Source organism: Pelobates fuscus, chromosome 5 (genome assembly GCF_036172605.1).
Source record: "Pelobates fuscus isolate aPelFus1 chromosome 5, aPelFus1.pri, whole genome shotgun sequence".
Classification (NCBI taxonomy): Eukaryota; Metazoa; Chordata; class Amphibia; order Anura; family Pelobatidae; genus Pelobates; species Pelobates fuscus.
Genome location: NC_086321.1, coordinates 287,692,167 through 287,711,117, shown reverse-complemented (window position 1 = coordinate 287,711,117; position 18,951 = coordinate 287,692,167). Strand labels below are relative to the sequence as shown.

Below are 18,951 nucleotides of genomic sequence, written 5' to 3'. Positions count from 1 at the left end.
TGATTTCTGTAAAAATTTGCTGCAACACCGCCTTTGCTGTCAATCAATTTATTTCCACTTATATTATTTCCAGAGAAATAATTATATATATATATATATATATATATTATTAATATATAATAATAATAATATATAAATAATTCCACTAATGCAAGTGGCAGGCACACTGGGCTGCATCACGCCTGCCTTCCCCACTCAATGAGCGGTTCCATTTCTCATTGAGAAGTATTGAAAAGTGGTGATGGAGTGTAGGTGTGCTGACGGCTCCAGCACAGAGGCCTCTCAATTTGACAGTCTGTGCCTGGGATAAAGCGGAGAGCATGCAAATGCTGCAGAAAGCAAGGAGTTATTATTTTTACATATTAACCCCAAAGAAAACGTGCAAAAAAAAAAAAAAAAATTAAAAAAAAAAAGCTTTTTTTGTTTGGGGATATTATTTATTAAATAGTGAGAAATAAACCAAATTCAGTGGAGTGCTCCTTGAATCATACTCTTAACAGAATGTTAGGAACAAGTATTATGAAACTATTCTATTGTTGCAAAATGTAATTTATACATATTAATAGTAAAACCAACTAACGCTTCACCCCATAGGCGGCAGCAGCAGCATCTAATTCTAAGACAGCCCAGCATTCCAACAAGCATTCTAACAAGCATTCTAAACACCACCCCTGTGTAGACAGGAATAAGTATCTAGGATTTGACCAGCAGGGCAGGGGGCTGGCTCTTAAACATCCTACCGGAAAGCAAGCAGTGCTGTCCAATCAGACACGAGATTACATGGCAACCAGGAAGTGCTTGACTATTGCCGGTGGCTGCATGTTGGGGGAGAGTTATTGATGATGAGCAAGGATTTGCAGGATTCCCATGGCCATCTGACTCCCCCGGTAATCTGAACATTGCATGGTCTCATGTTCTGAATGAGGTGTTGCTATAACTGTCACTTGCATCAATTTGCAGATTCGTTTCATCCTTCTAGAAAGCCATCATTGATCTATTGCTTGGATCTGTGTTCCTGTCAAGTGCATATGTACCATTGTGTTTCTACTTGCTACACAGTATTATATGTGTTTATTGTATTTAAATCTGAGCTAATCTATTCTAATCTGACAGTGAGTGGGTAAATCTGCTGCCATGCCAATTACTTCCTCTATTCACTTTGTTGTTGTTGTTATTGTTATTATTATTAGTTTATTTTTTTTTTTAAAGTCTAACCAGAAGATATTTTTTTTTTATGTATGTGGGATGTGTGCAAACATTTTGGGGAGTTTTCAGTGACTTGTAATCTGCAATTAACATTCCATAAGAATAATTGCTTTTTTGTAGGTGCTGTCACATATATTTATTTTCCTAATGGACACACTAGGTATTCTATCAGTGTCTCACAAAGTACTTGCTTGTTCCATATTTCTTTAAAGATAGCAGTTTAAGACATATACTGATATGACATACACCCTAAAAGTTTTTTTGTCATGCATAAGTTCCTGTTTACTGCTAGAGTTACATGTGAACATTTTGGACAGACGTTGTGAACAATTTAACACCCAAACCATTCAAATATTTTGTTACACCTTGTTTAAAGAACTTTTTATTTAAAGTCAGTACTTATTTGCAAAATACATCATATGTCACCAGAACTCTGAGATGGCATTTATGTATTTTTCATACTTGAAAAAAAAAATGTTTTATTGCACAAAATTGTCAATTTATTTGTTTTTCAAGTTAGCCGGAGTGCAAGAATGGAGTGCTAGCTGTTTCCTAGTATTCTCGCTATTGCGGAATGCAACTCTCAAAGCACATTTTCTAAAACACATCAATTCTATTCCTTAAGTGTGAATTTTACATTTTGAATCAATATATATGAAAAGAATAGCTAATTTGGAGTTTTTTTTGTTTTTTAATTCTTTATTTTTGCAGTGCTTATAAATGGTACATACTTACAAATGGTACCCCAACGGCATTCCATTTGTTTAGTGCGATACATTTGTTACAGTGGGTATCAGGTGGCCAAAGCACTTTTTTTTTTGTTTTGTGAGGTATTACATATTAAACAGGCTTAAACATAGATTGTAAGAGCTGATTATACAAGAGTGTCAGACTAGTTGGCTTCACTGGGATGTTATGGCATGTTTCGAGATATAGCTAGCTGCGCGTAAATTAAGTGGTAAGCGTTACGCATAATATCTGCCTTTTACAAAAAGAACATATAACAGCAAAGAGAAAGATCTGTCAGGTAGCAGATTGGCTATAAACATGAATAAAATCAAGAACAACATGGGTGGACTCGAGGGTGGTTCTATATGCAGAGATAAGTAACCTCTATTGCTCCATTTGTGAGCGGGAGCACAGTTTGTTTCACTGTGAGTGTGAGCTGAGTACTCCTTAGGCAGGTATGAGGTGAAGTTACTTAGGTTAAGTCCCTAAGTATCGTTTTACCTAGTGGGGGAGCAGGAAAGTGTCAGCCCTGTATTGCTGCTCTGGGCTGGTAGGGTGCGCTAAGGACTTGAAGTAGGAACGATTAAGTTCTGTGTGGGGATTTTAGCGGGTCAGTGATAAAAGAAGTAGTTGGGGGGGGGGGGGGGGGGGTTAGGCCCTAGGCCGAAGCTCTCGGGTACTACCCGGGTCCCGGAGTGACATGTTACCTCTGTATTTTGTACATCATATTCATAACGGTGACACGCTATGTTAAACTAACATCGGGCTATGTACAGCGATTGCCGAACAGCAGGGGCCAAAATCTACAATCAGTGTGTGGGCTGGGTTCTGTCGTGAAACGGAGCCTTTGGTATATGTCCGCTAGCGCTACTGGTGCTAAGTCCGAAGTTGCCCGTCTATGCGGCATACCGATGCTTTGCTTGGGTTATCAAGGGGCAGGCCGTCGCAGTAGGAGGCCTATAGGTGGTCAGTGAGAGGGTGAGCGCAGGTGTCCGCGGTGAGGCACTAAATGGTGTTATAACTCTGTGGACAGGTCCTATGGGTTCAGGTAGGTTAACAGGTCTAAATGACAAGTCTGGTCTCTGGTAAGTATTCTAAGAGAGGTCACATATCCTTAAGAGTGGTCGGGGAGGCAACCTCAGACGTTAACATTGTGCGTCTTGTAGTAACTGAGCAAAAGTATACAATAAGACAGGTAGCAATACGAAAACAATAATAAAACAAATCGTAAGGGAGAGTGTAGATCTCTGGTTGTGCAATCAATTATAGATCGAACAGTGCGTCAAATGTCTTGTTCTGCGTCCAGGTGGGCATCTTGGGTGTATGCCATAGGTGTCGGGCAGCCGGTGTTCCAGGTGTTCCTCATGGGATGGTCGTGGGGTCGGACCGCGGTCGCCTGGGATCATTCAGTCCAAGGGCCAGCAACAAAATGGTAGGTGAGGTTCCTTAAGTCCGTCTGTCTCAGCGTGAGTCCGCTGTTATTGCTGTAACGGTTGAGTGTCTCGGGACAAATGTCTCGGAGGTGGCCGGATTCCCCATACGGGAGCTGGAGGGCTTGTTAGGCTGTCGGATGGCATCCTGAGGGAGGCCCCATGCCGCCAGGTGCTTTGTAGCCTCTGGGAGGTCGGAGATTAGATAGGTATCAGACCCGTGCAGCACTTGCAGTTTGCGGGGTGGGCGCCATTGGTACTGTATGTTGCATGCGCGTAATAAGGTGGTGAGGGGCCTAAGGGTTGCGCGCCATTGCATTGTTCCCTTCGAGAGATCAGTGTAAAAAGAGAGGGACATGTCCTCAAAGACATACGGTGTCTTGCCTCTGGTGGCCGCCATTATTGTCATTTTATCCTGGCGTTGATGGAATTTGACGATAACGTCCCTGGGTGCCGTCTGTGGGGCTGTCGTGGGTTTGGGTATGCGGAAAGCACCGTCGATGTTTATGCCCTTGGCCTGTCTTGCGGGGAGAATTGTGCTTACCAGACGCCGGATTAGGTGAGGCACCTCGGCATCCGAGATCGATTCCGCTATACCCCTGATCTTGAGGTTTTGGGCCCGCCGCATGTCTTCCATTGGCGCCATTTTGTGTTCCGCTTGGATGTGTTGCAGCCGTAGGGTGGTGATATCTCTCTTCATAGCGGCCAGTTGCTGTGCGTGGCTCGTCGTGTTTCGCTCGACGATATCCACGCGGTCCGACAGGCCTTGGATGTCTCTTTTCATCTCCGCCATGTCGGCCTGGATGCCTCGTCGGAGCTCTGCCAACAGCTCCCTCATCTCCACCTTTGTGACCGGAGCTGAATCCGTTTGTGCCTTGGGTGTTGTCGGTGGTTTTGAAGCGGGTAAAGCCACCTCTTCTTGGTCTGAGAACGGGTCATCGGAATTGGTAAAGTCGTCCACATAGCCCGTGTAGTCCGCCATGTTGGGTTCTAGGGCCTCTTGCGCCCTCCGCCACAAGTCCCCAATACTTGCTCCCGGACGTGTTCCGTCTGCTTTTAGCTTTTTACTTTTCTTCCCCATGTTGTCTAGTTTGTTGGGGCGAACAGCTTGGTCGAGTGGTTTGGTTTTGGGGGGGAATATTTTGTAGTTTTGTGGAATTAGGCCTGTAATGGCACGGAGCTCCCTGAAGATGCGACCGCTCAGCTCGGCTGTTGGCTCCGCCCCCCTTTGTTTTTTTTTTTTAATGGCTGTTTTGACCTCAAATTCAGACATTTGACCTAAAATCACCTTGAACTCCCAACAATTCATACATGAGTAAATAACCTTTCTCCTTTAGGAAGTACAAGCTTGTCTGCCTGAATGCAGAAACTGAAAATCAATCTTTGCTGCAGATTCCAGGGAGATGAGATTTGGGTGTAGGAGGTGGGATTAATGAGGTTTAATGTGACTCCTGTCACCATTAAGCTGCAGTGATGTGTAAAATAAAGTTGTTTTCTTTACACAAATTATGATCATTTTATATATATATTTTTTTCATACAGGCCACTGACCCAGTAATGGAACCAACTGCTTCAGGAGTATTTTGTAGCAGGATTCAAAATATGGTTAACTCTGAAGATGTAAATGCTATTATTCTGGCTCAGAGACACATGTGAGTACAAATAAGCTCTTGTAGGGTCTTTGAATTGTATTTTTCTTTTTCTGAACTCCACTGAACTCCAGATTGTAGCTAATTAAAATTCAATTGGTAAAATCGAGGCTAAAGGAGCCAATCTGTGACTATATCGCAGTTAAAGAATTTTTCCAGTTCAGATATTTTGATATTGTATTACTGTCTTATTTATTACTATCCCATTAAACTTACTGTATGGTTTCTTGTTTTGATGATTACATGCTTCTGTTCCTCAGGCTTGATCGGTTTGAGAAAACCAATGAAATGCTGCTTAATTTTAACAATCTATCTAGCACACGATTGCAGCAAATGAATGATCGGTTTGTACATCACACTAAAACATTGGTGGAGATGAAAAAGGACTTGGACATGATCTTCAGGAGGATCAGGTATGAAGCCTAGTGTTTATAATTGTGAATCTGAATAACATGTTTATCCAGTTTAAACTATATGCTAGTGACAAACGTTGTTAGTATTTTGAGGTATCAGTTTCCAGAACCAGTGATATCACCACTGTAGGGTCAAGTAGGGTTTAAGAGTTCTGCCAGGATCGGACTCCTAACCCAGCATGTGTCACAGTTTGGGCTGGGCTTTGACTGCATTAATGGTTACAAAGAGTATTTGTGTTGTGACAGTATATTTCAGTATAATTTTTGTAGTGGTGTCCATAGTCAGTGTGGGATCAAGAGGAGCAAGTTATGCAGGTGCCTAGCCTAAGAGTATAAAAACCAAGATAGATACGCTTGTCTTTATACAACTTTGCTTTTAAAAAGGCTACAACCTTAATGTTAACCATCACGTGTGGTTTGAGATTTTCGTTTTGTCCCACACATGGAAGATGTTGAAGGGTAATGTGACATTTATTTAAATAAAAAAACTCAGAGAAGTTACAGTTCTTTGTTCCTTTACCCCACTTAATGCCATTTCAGCATTTACTGGGGTAAATAGAGAAGCAGAGGTACGTAAAAAGCTTGTTTACTCACCTCATCTGCACTTAAGTGTTTCAGTGTCATCTTTAGGGGGTACGCTCACTCGGCATCTAACTGAGAAATTACCTGTATTAAATTCTCTAACCGTGTTGTACGCACACTGGCGCAGTGCTTATGGCACTGCTTTCAGTTAACACAGTTACATACTTTCAAGGGGTGTAGGGAAGCAGCGTCTTCAGGATGCTCACAGGTCCGTATAGGTGTTGCGTTGTATATATGTAGAAGAGCAAGAGATCGAATATAGTGTAATATTTCTTGAAACTGGTGAATAAAAGAATAAAGGAAAAACACTCACAATGTTCTGGAGCTTATGATCCGCTCCAGAGGTATACGCCTGGACGGTATGATCTCTGCCTGTGGATATGTGGGTGCTTCTGGTCCTTTGAGGGTGAGTGTCCCAGGTCAGTGGGTCGCTTTGGTGTCAGGAGTGGGTGTATTTATCTTAAATTGCAGCATGAAATTCTCCAGTATAGAAATAAAAATAAAACCGTATACAGTGCTCTCTGTTATATATAAAAAGAAAATAATAAAAGGAGGTATACTCGCATAGGGAGAGCAAGCCACGTTTTGCTCAATCACATACAGCAAAAGTGGTATCTTCCCCACCAAAGAAATAAATGGGTGAATCCTCCAGATAAAATCTTCAATGGTAAAATCAGGAAGGTCCAATTTCAGTGACATTTTTTTTATTTAAAGACCACTTAATAAAAGGAAAAAATAGCTAAACTAAAACACTTATAAAAACACTAACGCGTTTCGCCACAGAGGCTTTCTCAAAGTGTTACAGTACATTGAACCTAACCTGTTTAAATAGCTTACAAATGGGGAAAAAAACAGATGTAATTTTATACCCAACTTGAAAAAGACTCAAGTCTATAGAGTTCACTTTAAAAAAACAAACAAAACAATTTACAATATGCTCATCCAATAAAAAACAACAACTTAAAGCGGCACTATCATGCTGAACTTACCTTTCTTTAATCGATTCCTCTTCTCTCCCTCTGTCAGGATCTGTTCTTCATTTCTTCCTGTCTGCTCTAGTTTTCTTTAAAACATAAGACAAAGTAGGGACTACTTTGTCTTATGGAGGTTTCCTATGCCTGACCATCTCTGACCAGCGGAGAATCAAAGTGTGCTTTGTTTCCGGTGATCAAAGCAATTTCCCCACAATTCTCACCTTTCCTCTGTGATCTCTGTAAGTATTCCCGAACGTCCTGTCACTTAGACAGAACGCCGGCGAAACTACCAAATTTTGTCCTAACAGAATGAGAACAGTTTGTTCATTCATGGTTGGACGCAATTCGGGACTTTGTTCGGATTGCAATTTCATTCTAATGAATGAAACTGATCCTATTCGTGCCTTGGCTGCATCTTGCAGCTGCTTAGTAGATAGCTCCCTAATACCGTGGGAATTAGGGAGTTATCTACCAAAAGGCTGAAAGACTTTGTCTTTCAGCCAAATTTACTAGTCCCAAATTGCATCCTAACACGAATGGAGAAACTTCTCATTCTGTCAGGACGAAATTTGGTCGTTTCGCCGGCGTTCTGTCTATGTGACAGGACGTTCGGGAATACTGACAGGAAGCATCGCGAGATCACGGAGGAAAGGTGAGAAATGTGGAAAAATTGCTTTGACATATGACCTACCTAGGGAGAACAGCTGAAGGGGATTACAGGGACGCTAGAGATGACCCCAGACGTGCTACCATAAAAAGAACTGCCTCCACACACGGCGATGGGCGGGCAGTGTGTGACGTCGGAGCGCACGTAAGCCGCGATCCCGCGGACCAGGAAGTAGGGTAATGCAGCAGCCGGAGCAATCAGGGCGGTGAGAGCGCCGGGTCGCTGGAACGCCGAGAATTTGAAAGCAGCGTGGTACAAGCTACAGGCTGAGCGGCGGAGCAGTTAACCTGCCACCCAGTTCATCTGCTACGGACGGTCGTGGATCCTGTGAGCTGCTGCGGATGAATGAGGCAACATAGAAGCAACATAGATGCAACACTGTGACGCTGCAGCTGAGGTATCCACCTGCCCACCTGTCATCTCTTCCTCCGAGAAATCCTCTACAGGTTTGCCGTAAGTTTTACTAAAAACTCTATAGAGATACAAAGTAAAGCTGTAACTCTGGGGCACTTACCTGTCATTGATCCTTACCCCCCCCTGAAGTTCCTCATCTTGTTCAAAACGGGTCTATTACCGGGCTGTTTTTGCTGCTCATCGAGCTTGATAAGTATATACCTACAGTTTGATGGTACTTGTGCATGTATATAGAAGAACGATTTCGTCAGAGCAAAATTTCTCTCATCGTATATGAATTAACCATCTAAATAATTAATCTCCGCGGATAATAAACCGTATTTGGTCTCCTGCTTGCCACCAAACCTCTACTCTACATCTATATTTACATTTACATCTGAGAAATCAGAGCTAATTTAAAGGGGCAGCTAACTGCAGCTAACTGGTGCTGCAGTGGAGAGGAAAGACTTTTAAGAGATAACTTAAAGGGACATCCCCGGTATATTCGGATAAATAAGAGACAAATAAGAGATAAATTAAAGGGATATACATGGTATAGCAACCTGGAAAGGAACACCCGCTAAACACCCGCTAAAACCGACATAGGAAATACTTATTAGCAGCAAATTCCAGCAGAGCATAAAGTCTAAACTGGAAGTCCAGCACATATGCCTGCAAAAAAAGATAAAGATAAAGTCCAAAACATGGACAAAAAGAAGGCAACAATAGGCACATTTTATTCACCTAAAGTGCCTAGCACAGACTTAGAGAGGCAACGCAAGTCCCTACCGCTAGAAAACGCTCAGCTCTCCGCCCTTCAAATATCAAACATATCAGAGGACGACTCACCACATCTGTCAAAAAACCCGCAGGGATTGACACAACAACTGCTAACTCAAATGTTAGACAACTTATACAAAAAGATTCAAGCGGATATTGAAAACAACTCTAAAGATGTCAGAGCAGAAATTGCTACTCTCTCAGAAAAATTTACTAACCAGGCAATTATATTACAAAAAATCCAAGAGGAATATGAACAAATTAAAACATCCAATATACAGCTAGAAAAGAGATTGCAGGACACTGAGAAGAAACTGACGGACTTAGAAGATCGTTCCAGGAGAAATAACGTAAGAGTCAGAGGTATACCGGAATCAATCTCACAAGAAGAACTATACTCGCACTTGATCAGTCTATTCTCTAAAATACTACCTAGACAGACGCTGGGCCCCGAGACCTTGGAAAGATTCCACAGGCTGGCCAGACCTAATGGAACAGACAAATCCTATCCAAGAGATGTCATGGTTTGTTTCTCGAGTTTTTGGATGAAAAACCAAATAATGCAGAAGATACGGAACGGGATCCTTGACACGGAAGAATGGAGCCATTTAAAAGTCTATCAGGACCTATCCCCGCAGACAAGACAAGCAAGAAGAACTTTTTCTGAAGAAACGGTTATCCTCAGGAACAAGGATATAAGATACAAATGGCTGTTTCCGACGGCAATTATGGTCTTCTTCAAGGATAAACCACATATTTTCAGAGACAATTTGGCACTAAAACAGAAGATGATAAGTTTGGAACTCATCCCTTAGTCAAATCAAATTCTCCCTTCTCTTTTTTTTTTTTTTTTTTTTCACTAGAAAAGGTGTTAAAAGGTTTTGGCACGGTGTATGAGTCACTCACTCAGGCATACAATGTCTATAAATATAGAAGTCTATAGAATTATAGACTGTCATACAGCACATATAGAGTAACAATGGTAGATTTGTATATATACTCACGTAAGGGAATATGAGCATAAAGTATAAGTCACACTTAATCTATAGCATAAAGTATAAGTTACATTTATCGCTACACCATAAAATGTATATGTGTAGAAAGGAACGAATGAAGTTAGTCTCACAATTGACACAACCTAATGATGATTTGTATATATAGCAACATAAGAGATATGAACATAAAGTATAAGCTACACTTTATAAACACACTAAAAAACGTATATGAATAGTAAGGAATGAATGAAACGTGTTTCACAATTGACACAAGTATGATGATTTGTATATAGAGTGTATAAAGCATAAGCTACACCAATGGACACACTATAAAATGAATATGTATAGAATGGAACGAGCGATGCGTACATGTATAGAAAGGAACGAACGAGCGAGTTACACAACGGATAAAAGCTCACAATTATATAAAAGGAGGAGAAGGGAGATTATAGATCAAGACAAGAGCCAGGGAAAGGAGTATTAGAGGACAAAACAGGAGGATAGAACTGCTCGAGGAAATACAACAGAGAAAAAAGGGGAAAAAGAAAAGGGGAAAGAAAGGGAAAAAGGGGAAGATATATAATAGAGGGGGGATAGATTTCGTGCAGGATAACGAAAGAATACAACTAAGCCTTCAGAGACAGACTTGACAAAAAGAAAGGGAAAGGGAAATGAAAAGGAGAAGGCAGAAAAAGGGAAGGAGAAGGGAAGGGGATGGAAGGAAGCAGATAAAAGAGAAGAGAAAGAGGGAAAAGAAGGGCAGAACAATACGAAAGTTAGAGGGACCATAACAAAGAACAAAAGGCCCACTTTCCTGGTCCAGGGTCCTGCGACGGCAGCAGGGTTAAATATGAAGACTACCCAGAGTACTTCATATTATGGTTTGAATGAGGCATTCGAAAGTTGGAGTTCCACTATGGGGTCCAAATCTATAGGACCGACCGGTGGGAGTATGAATGAGGTTGTGTGTCGGATACTACGTGAGGGGAGGATAGAGGGGTGGAGGGTGTGGGGTGAGCTGCGGTAATATGTCATTAAATATACTAACTATTAACGCAAGGGGCTTAAATTCAGGTCAGAAAAGAGGATATCTGTATAAATTACTGTCTGACAACAAAACAGATATTGGTTTCGTCCAAGAAACTCACTGGTCTAACTTAAAGCCCAAACTATGGAATTATAAAAAATTCCCAGTGGTTCATAGATCCAACCTGGTGGGAAAGGGCAAGAAAAGAGGGGTGGCAATCTTTTTTTCAGGTCGATTAAAATACGAGCTGATACACGAGGAGACCGACCCGGGTGGTAGGTTCCTTATAGTGATTGTTCGTATTAATGATATTTTGTATACCCTGGTAAACGTCTACGCTCCAAACCAATCCCCATATAGGTTTTTGGGAAATCTGATGCAAAAGATAGACCGCGTGTCGTCTGGTAGCTTAATTATAGGTGGGGATTTTAACTGCATTATAGATGATAAAACAGATAGGAATAGAAGCAAGTCCGCTTACATAGATGGTAAGCAAAGAACAGGCTTATCAAAGATGCAGACTACTATGGCAAAAAACTGTTTATATGATGCCTGGAGAACGTCTAATCCAGATGCAAGAGATTATACGTTTTTTTCACACGTTCACCAGACATATACTAGAATTGATTATTATTTGGTAAAACCTGAAGTTCTGGAGCGAGTTAAGAAAGTGTCAATTGGACCAATAACATGGTCCGACCATGCCCCTGTAAGTTTAGTCATAAAAAACAACCCTGAATATAAATCTAGAGATAAATGGAGACTTAATGAAAATCTATTAAAATCAGAAATCAGTGTAGACGCATTACGTACTCAATCTAAAGAATTTTTTGAAAGTAACGACTCAGGGGACGTCTCCAATGCCATGCTATGGTGTACCTTTAAATCATATATTAGAGGATGCCTCATAAAAATGGGTGCTACTATAAAAAAACAGAAAGGAAAAGAGCTTAATGAGCTTTACATCGAGTTGGCAAAACAAGAACGTCTACACAAATCTACCATAGACCATAAAATCTTGGAGGGCATTAAAGAGATTAGGGAAAAAATATTAATTAGAACTCAAGAAAGGATTGACAAAGCCATGTTAACTCTAAAACAGAGCTGGTACTACGGAAATAATAAAATAGGGAAAAGTCTTTCAAATAAATTAAAAAACAAAAATAAATTTCAATCTATAAATTATATAACCGTTGGAAGCAAAAAAATGATCTCTCCAACTCAAATTGCTAAAGCATTCGAAGACTATTATAAAAACTTATATAATATAAAATTTGACGAGCCATCCGAGGGTGAAACAAAACAGTTTTTGGAGAAATTAAGTTTACCAACCATATCAAGGGAGAAATTAAGCCAACTAAATGCTCCTTTTTCCATTCAGATTAGCAATACCATTAAAGCTCTAACAGCAGGTAAAGCACCAGGCCCAGACGGCTTTTCTTTAATTTTCTATAAAAAACTAAGTGGCATAATCTCTCCATATTTATTAAGAACATTTGAAGATCTCGCTAACCATAAAGCCATTCCAACGGAATTATTCCAGGCCACCATAATACCAATCCCTAAGTCAGATAAGGACCCTACGTATACCTCAAACTACAGACCAATTTCTCTTATAAATCTAGATATTAAGATATACTCAAGAATTCTGGCTGACAGATTAAAACAAATTATACCTAATATTGTACATATAGATCAGAGTGGATTTGTAGAGGGCAGGGGCACATCTGATAATATTAGGAAACTACTGAATGTCCTATACCATGCAGATCAAAGCTTGTCTCCCTTTGCGGTGGTTACCCTCGATGCCGAGAAGGCCTTCGATCGGGTCAACTGGAAGTACATGGAAGAAGTACTGGGGGCCTTCGGCATCGAGGGTTTCTTTAAGGAGAGCACATTGGCGCTATATAAGGATCCGCAGGCAAAAGTATCAGGACATATGTTTCAATCAAATTGGTTCCCTATTAGAAATGGGACGCGACAGGGATGCCCTCTGGCACCCCTGCTATATATCCTGTCCATAGAACCGTTGGCAGCCGCGATCAGACAGAACGTAGACATCAGCGGGTTAAAGGTGAATAAGATCGAGAATAAAATTGCATTATATGCAGATGATGTCCTACTGACCCTGGCAGATCCTACTAGATCTATCCCAGCCGTATTTCGGCTTATCAACGAATTTGGTACACACTCGGGTTATAAAATAAATATAAAGAAAACACAGATTCTGTTAAAAGGCCTGAGTGGACCAGGTCTAGATAAACTTAAAAAAGATTTTAAATGCGACTGGGAAACAAATAAAATAAAATACTTAGGGGTAAAATTTTCTCTAGATTATAGAGAAACTGGAGAACTTAACTACACTGATATTTCCACCTATTTCAGGAACACCTTAAAAAATTGGCAGGGATTGGAACTCTCTTGGTTGGGTAGGATCGAAGCAGTAAACTTGTATCTCCTTCCTAAGTTGACATACCTATTTAGTAATCTCCCGCTGAGGGTGACATACCAGACGATACGCGGTCCCCAAAGGCAACTATCAAATTATATCTGGCAAGATTGGAGACCTAGAGTCTCACTGGAAATACTACAGAGAGACTGGAAAGAAGGGGGGATCCGTTTCCCAGATATACAGAAATTATATATGAACAATATGGTGGCACACCTAATTAAGTGTGACAACTACACAACGGCTAGACCAAACTGGTTAGACATTGAAAAATTAGATCTTGGCGGTTTGGAACCTTTATCACTCTGGTGGTGCGACAGTGAACTTTTAAAAAATATAAGTTCTAGCAACCCAATGAATAATACAATGATTTACACCGTAAAGCACTTGAAAAAGAAATATGGAACAAAACATATATCATTAAACGCCCCACTAACAATCCTAAAATTCTATATAAAGGACATAAATATACAAGAATGGGAAAACGGTGGCGTAGAAAGAATAGCGGAACTTTTAAATAACAATAAAATGCTGCCATTCCCAACACTACAAGCCAAATACAATCTCCCAGCGAAGGAAATTTTTAATTATTTAAGAATAAAATCCTTCACTATGGGGAAGGATTTCTCGGAAAGCTCCCCAATGGACCAATTTGTAGCATCTCACTATAAAAAAAAAATCGCTTCTAGATACAACCAATTTGCAAGAAGCCAAAGACAAATAGACAAAGCGCCAGCAATGCATAAATGGGAGCAAGAACTTGATTTTTCATCCTCAGTGGAGGATTGGCTGTTGGGCCTACAAGCAGTAAAAAGATACATACACGGGGTGAATATACAGGAAGTGTACTTTAAATTAGTATACCGTTGGTACCTGGTCCCTACCCGTCTTCACAGATTTCAACCCACACTCCTACCAGATTGTTGGAGATGCGGTAGGGAGCTGGGTACATTCTCCCACATCTGGTGGGACTGTGAGGAGCTGAAACCAATGAAATCATTTGTAGTGGAACTGGCAGACTCTATGTTTGACGTTCGGACTGAGATTACCCCTCAAATGTTCCTGTTCCACTTAGACCTTCCAAAAAGCAATACAAAAGTAAAAATCCTTTGGATTCACATTTGTATGGCAATAAAAATAGTTATGGCCAGAAACTGGAGACAAATGGGCGGGTTACAATGGCAGGAGATATGTATACAAATGGAATACCAACGCAACATGGAAGCTGGGATAGCCAAGATATCTAGAGAAAAATATAATGAGGTCTGGACCCCTTAGCTATCCGTAGATGAGAGAATGGGCAGGAGGTATGGTTAAGGTTTAGGAGATATGTATGACAAGTATGTCTGTATGAATGCAAGGACGTAAGATGTAAGACACAGCAGAATACTGTCCAATGAAGATGCTTACCAATGCAAGGTCTGACTGGTACTTATAATTACTATTTATTGATTTGTCACTGGAAAATAATCTCTGGTACCGTGTTTAAAAACTACACAGTTGCAAGCTGTGTCTTCACTCGAATGAATTTGTTTTAAAAAAAAAAAAACGAAAATAAAGATTTATATATATAAAAAAAAAAAAGAACTGCCTCCACACGAATACATCAGGCGTGAATATAGCGGAGTACCAATATAATATGTGTACAATGGATGTACCTGACATGTGAAGTGAACCATGCTAATGTTTATGTGTCAACTGACGATCTGCTCCCCCTATCCCCACTTTTCCCTTCTGTACCCTATATTTCTCAAACAGACAATAAAAATGACGTATAGACAAAAAAAGAAAAATTGCTTTGATCACCGGAAACAAAGCACACTTTGTTCCTCCGCTGGTCAAGCATAGAAAATCTCCATAAGAAAAAGTAGTCCCTACTTTGTCTTATGTTTTAAAGAAAACTAGAGCAGACAGGAAGAAATGAAGAACAGATCCTGACAGAGGGAGAGAAGAGGAAATCGATTTAAAGAAAGGCAAGTTCAGCATGACAGTGCCGCTTTAATGCAACACATTTGATTTCTTTAAACTTTTATTTGTTTTGTTTACAATACAGGATGTTAAAAGGGAAGTTGTCAAAGCAATATCCAGAGTCGTTCAGCAGTAAGTTTCTTCTATAAAGATTCACTGTTTAAATATTACATCTGTTTATGCTGTTTGAATCATAGTTTTTATAAACTGCAATAATTACCTTGCAGGGTTAAGTCCTCCTCTAGTGGCTGTCTATCAGACAGCCACTAGAGGGACTTCCGTGTTTTTAGAACACGAAAAGTGTTTTTTAAACGACGCTGGACGTCCTCACGCTATGCATGAATTGAATAATGCTTTCCTATGGGGAGGTCTAATGCGTGCGCAGCCATTGCCGCGCATGCACATTATGTCTCCCCCACCAGCTGACGTCTGTGGGAGGAGGAGCATGGGCGGAGCCTGACCCAGCGCCGAGGGACACCGGCGCTGGATTCAGGTAAGTCACTGTAGGGATTTTAACCCCTTCAGCAACATGGGATGTGGGGTGGGAGGGAGAGGGGCACTGCAGGGTCCTGCAGTGCCAGGAAAACGGATATGTTTTCCTGGCACTGGAGAGTGCCTTTAAAAATTTCCCAATGCAACTCACTGAGAAGTCTTTGCAAGGCAGATGTTCTGGGCATTGTCTGCCTCTTGAGTTTAGCTCAACTGAGCTAAAGAAAACATGAAGTAACAGGATCTGTTGTCTGATTGGCAGACAGGGGATGTAAGAAAGTTAATTTGTAAATGTGCCACTTTCTATTGAAATATGAACCTGTTGTAAAATTTAAAAAAAAGAGGACAGGCACACTCTTCACACATAAAGAACTCCATAAAGCTGAAGTCCTTTAGGGGGCTGGAGTGTCGCTTTAATTCTTGCAGCTCAGATGAGACACAGATATCATGCTATATAGGTCTTGCAAAACGTTTACTAAACATTTCAATTTATTTAGCTTAACTATATTTAATAATTTAATGCTGATTGATTTAAATTTTTTATTACAAGACATATAACTTAAAATGATTGCATAATTTAATTATATATCTATCATTTTTAAACAACACTTTGTGCACCATAACCACTACAGCATATTCAGTGCTACGAAGCTGTGAGTGAAACTCCACTTGACTTTAAATGGTTTGACAAATAAGAAACAAGGGGTCCTCCAGCACCCAAAGCTGCTGTTGTAGCCATTAGAATGACGTGAGCAAAAAAAAAAAAGTTGCACTCTCTTGCGACTTGTTTTTTGCTCTCCTTAAGTTTAAAGGGTAATCCAGACGTGGATCCTTTGCTCACGGTGCCTAGAGGGATATTGGCTATGCCGCACAGACGATGCCTAACAACGCTGAAACGATTGTCTGGGATTGCTGTATCTCTCAGGCAGAGAGAGCTGGCCTGTATTTTGGATCTGTTCTGCCCTTTTGGGTGGAATCAGTCTGAGATGCATGGTCTGGTACACTCTGTAATGGCACAAGATGAGCTAAAACCAGCTTGAGAACTAAGCGGGGACGCGCCGAAGGGCAGGCTAATTGAGCTGTTGTCCATTATCAGCACTCTCTTGTGACTTGTTTATTGCTCTCATTATAATTAGATGGCTTATGGTGCAGGGCCACCCCCATTTTGTTTGTAAACAACTTGAAAAGTGGGTTTGACAAGAAATAAATGGACTGCACCCATCTCCTCCTTACACCATTAGCACTGTGGATGCAATGTTTTGAGTGACTCTTTTGACTTTTTTTTTTTACTCTTGAATGAGTTGTAGAACTTTTTACTCTAGAAAAGTAAGTATTGTGGTGACATGAATAATGATCTTCGTGACGTGTTCAATTAGAGATTGTAGAAGTATTAGTCTAGTGATGTAAAAGTAAAAAACAGATACAATTTGTAAAAAAGGTATTACAAGATACAAATTTTATCGTTTTTTTACATCTATTTATCTATCTCTATATATATAATGTAAGTATGTGTTGTTATTTACACCTACAGCTTACTTGTTGATCCTTCAACCTTAGGTGTCCATGAATCCCCGGTCTTAGAAGAGGATGATGATTTTGACCCTACACCCAAAAGTGCAGCAACCACTATTGCTACATCAGAACAAAGCACAGAATCCTGTGACACCAGCCCCTCTATTATTTCCCCAACATTGAGCCAAGACTTCGAGGACTTGTCCCAGGCTCCGTCCGACACCCCATCTGTTAATGGCCAACTTCTGACAGACGATGAGTTGGCCCATGAAGACTAATGGTCTGGAATGGGTAGAGAATCTGAGAGTCGCTACTGAGGGCATGTGTGATTTTCTTTTCACCCCTCAGAGCAATGCATCGCCTAACAGTGGGGTAAATGTCACGGAAGATGGAAGTGAGCATGGTGCTGTTAACCCAGGGTCAACGTGGTTCTGTATGCACACAAACTGAGGCAGTACTCTTTCCAAGACTGTGCTCTCTTTTCTTCCATCTACTCAGCTGGTGTGGTTTGTGCTATTTTTCCTGTTTGCTCTAACACCTTTCCAGTGCCCTGCCAATATAGATGTATGAACATACTCCTATATTTCTCCTACTCCGTATCAACTTTACTCTTTTTATTTTTAACTCTCTTTTCATTTTTCTTCTTCTTGATATTAGTCTATGATTTATAGCTTTTACAGTCTGCACTAACCAGTGTAACTTTTAAAGGACATGCTTTATATGGGTACAATGGAGATATATTGAACAGCTAACAGTGTAGGTTCAAACATGATTTGTATTTCATTACCTTTAATATTCAGCACATGTAGATGTGGCCGCAGTGGACACAGGCTACTTTGAGATAATTGCTATGTAACATTTAACACGTTTCTCACCCTTACATATTTAGTTGTAAGTTAAAGCTAATGTATAAGCACCTAAAGGCACATAGTGTGTTAAACATGAATAGCCAATGCCTTCTTATAGCCACAGTAGCTGTCTATATGTTCTGAATTTGTAAGGTATAAAAAGTTATTTACGTGTTTGATACTTGCTGCTTCTTTAGCTTACCCATGCGAAGCCTGACTTTCAACAAATGACTTGCCTGCATTCAGCTAAAATCCAATGCAACAGCACATTTACAACACCTTAAACCTCATTTTGGTCTAACTCTGTATGTATCTCCCATTAAAAAAAAAACAAAAAAAAAACACAAACAGAAATACATCCTCTGCAGAAACAAAATACAGCTACGGTAAGTCAAATCTTGGTTTCATTAGCTCTGACCGTCTATCCTCATTGTGTACTATTTTTGGCCTCCGACAGCCCGTGGGTGTACTTACATGATATCAATATAGAGCAAAACAGGAACTTAGGAAATTTGTGAACTATTTATTTGCAAGAGACATGCAAGGTTTGCAAAAAAGGAGAAAGACTGTTTACAAGAAAAGAAAAAAGGGTCAAAGTTTTTTTTCTTTAAATCTAGTCTGCTTTAGGAAACCCTTGCACATTTGTAAATTGTTGAACACAACATCTAGGTTTCCCTTAAATATAATAATGTATAGCAATTCTGTTATCTGATTTACACTTTTTTTGTTCTTTAATTCAACTGCAACATCTGTTATTTTAAATGAAAAAAAAAAAAGACTTTCTAATAAAATAAATCCTGTACATTTTCATTTTGGGTTGTTTTACTTTTTACATTGTTC

General features: G+C 40.2%; 1 protein-coding gene across 1 annotated transcript; it reads left to right on the top strand.

Moving 5' to 3' along the window:
• The first annotated feature begins 789 nt into the window (after nt 1–789).
• On the top strand, nt 790–18,459 carry KXD1 (KxDL motif containing 1). The gene is made up of 5 exons (XM_063457312.1): nt 790–887; nt 4,908–5,017; nt 5,275–5,427; nt 15,348–15,394; nt 17,309–18,459. The coding sequence occupies exons 1-5, from the start codon at nt 840–842 to the stop codon at nt 17,539–17,541; spliced, it is 591 nt and encodes a 196-aa protein (XP_063313382.1). The 5' UTR covers nt 790–839; the 3' UTR covers nt 17,542–18,459.
• Nucleotides 18,460–18,951: the final 492 nt, after the last annotated feature.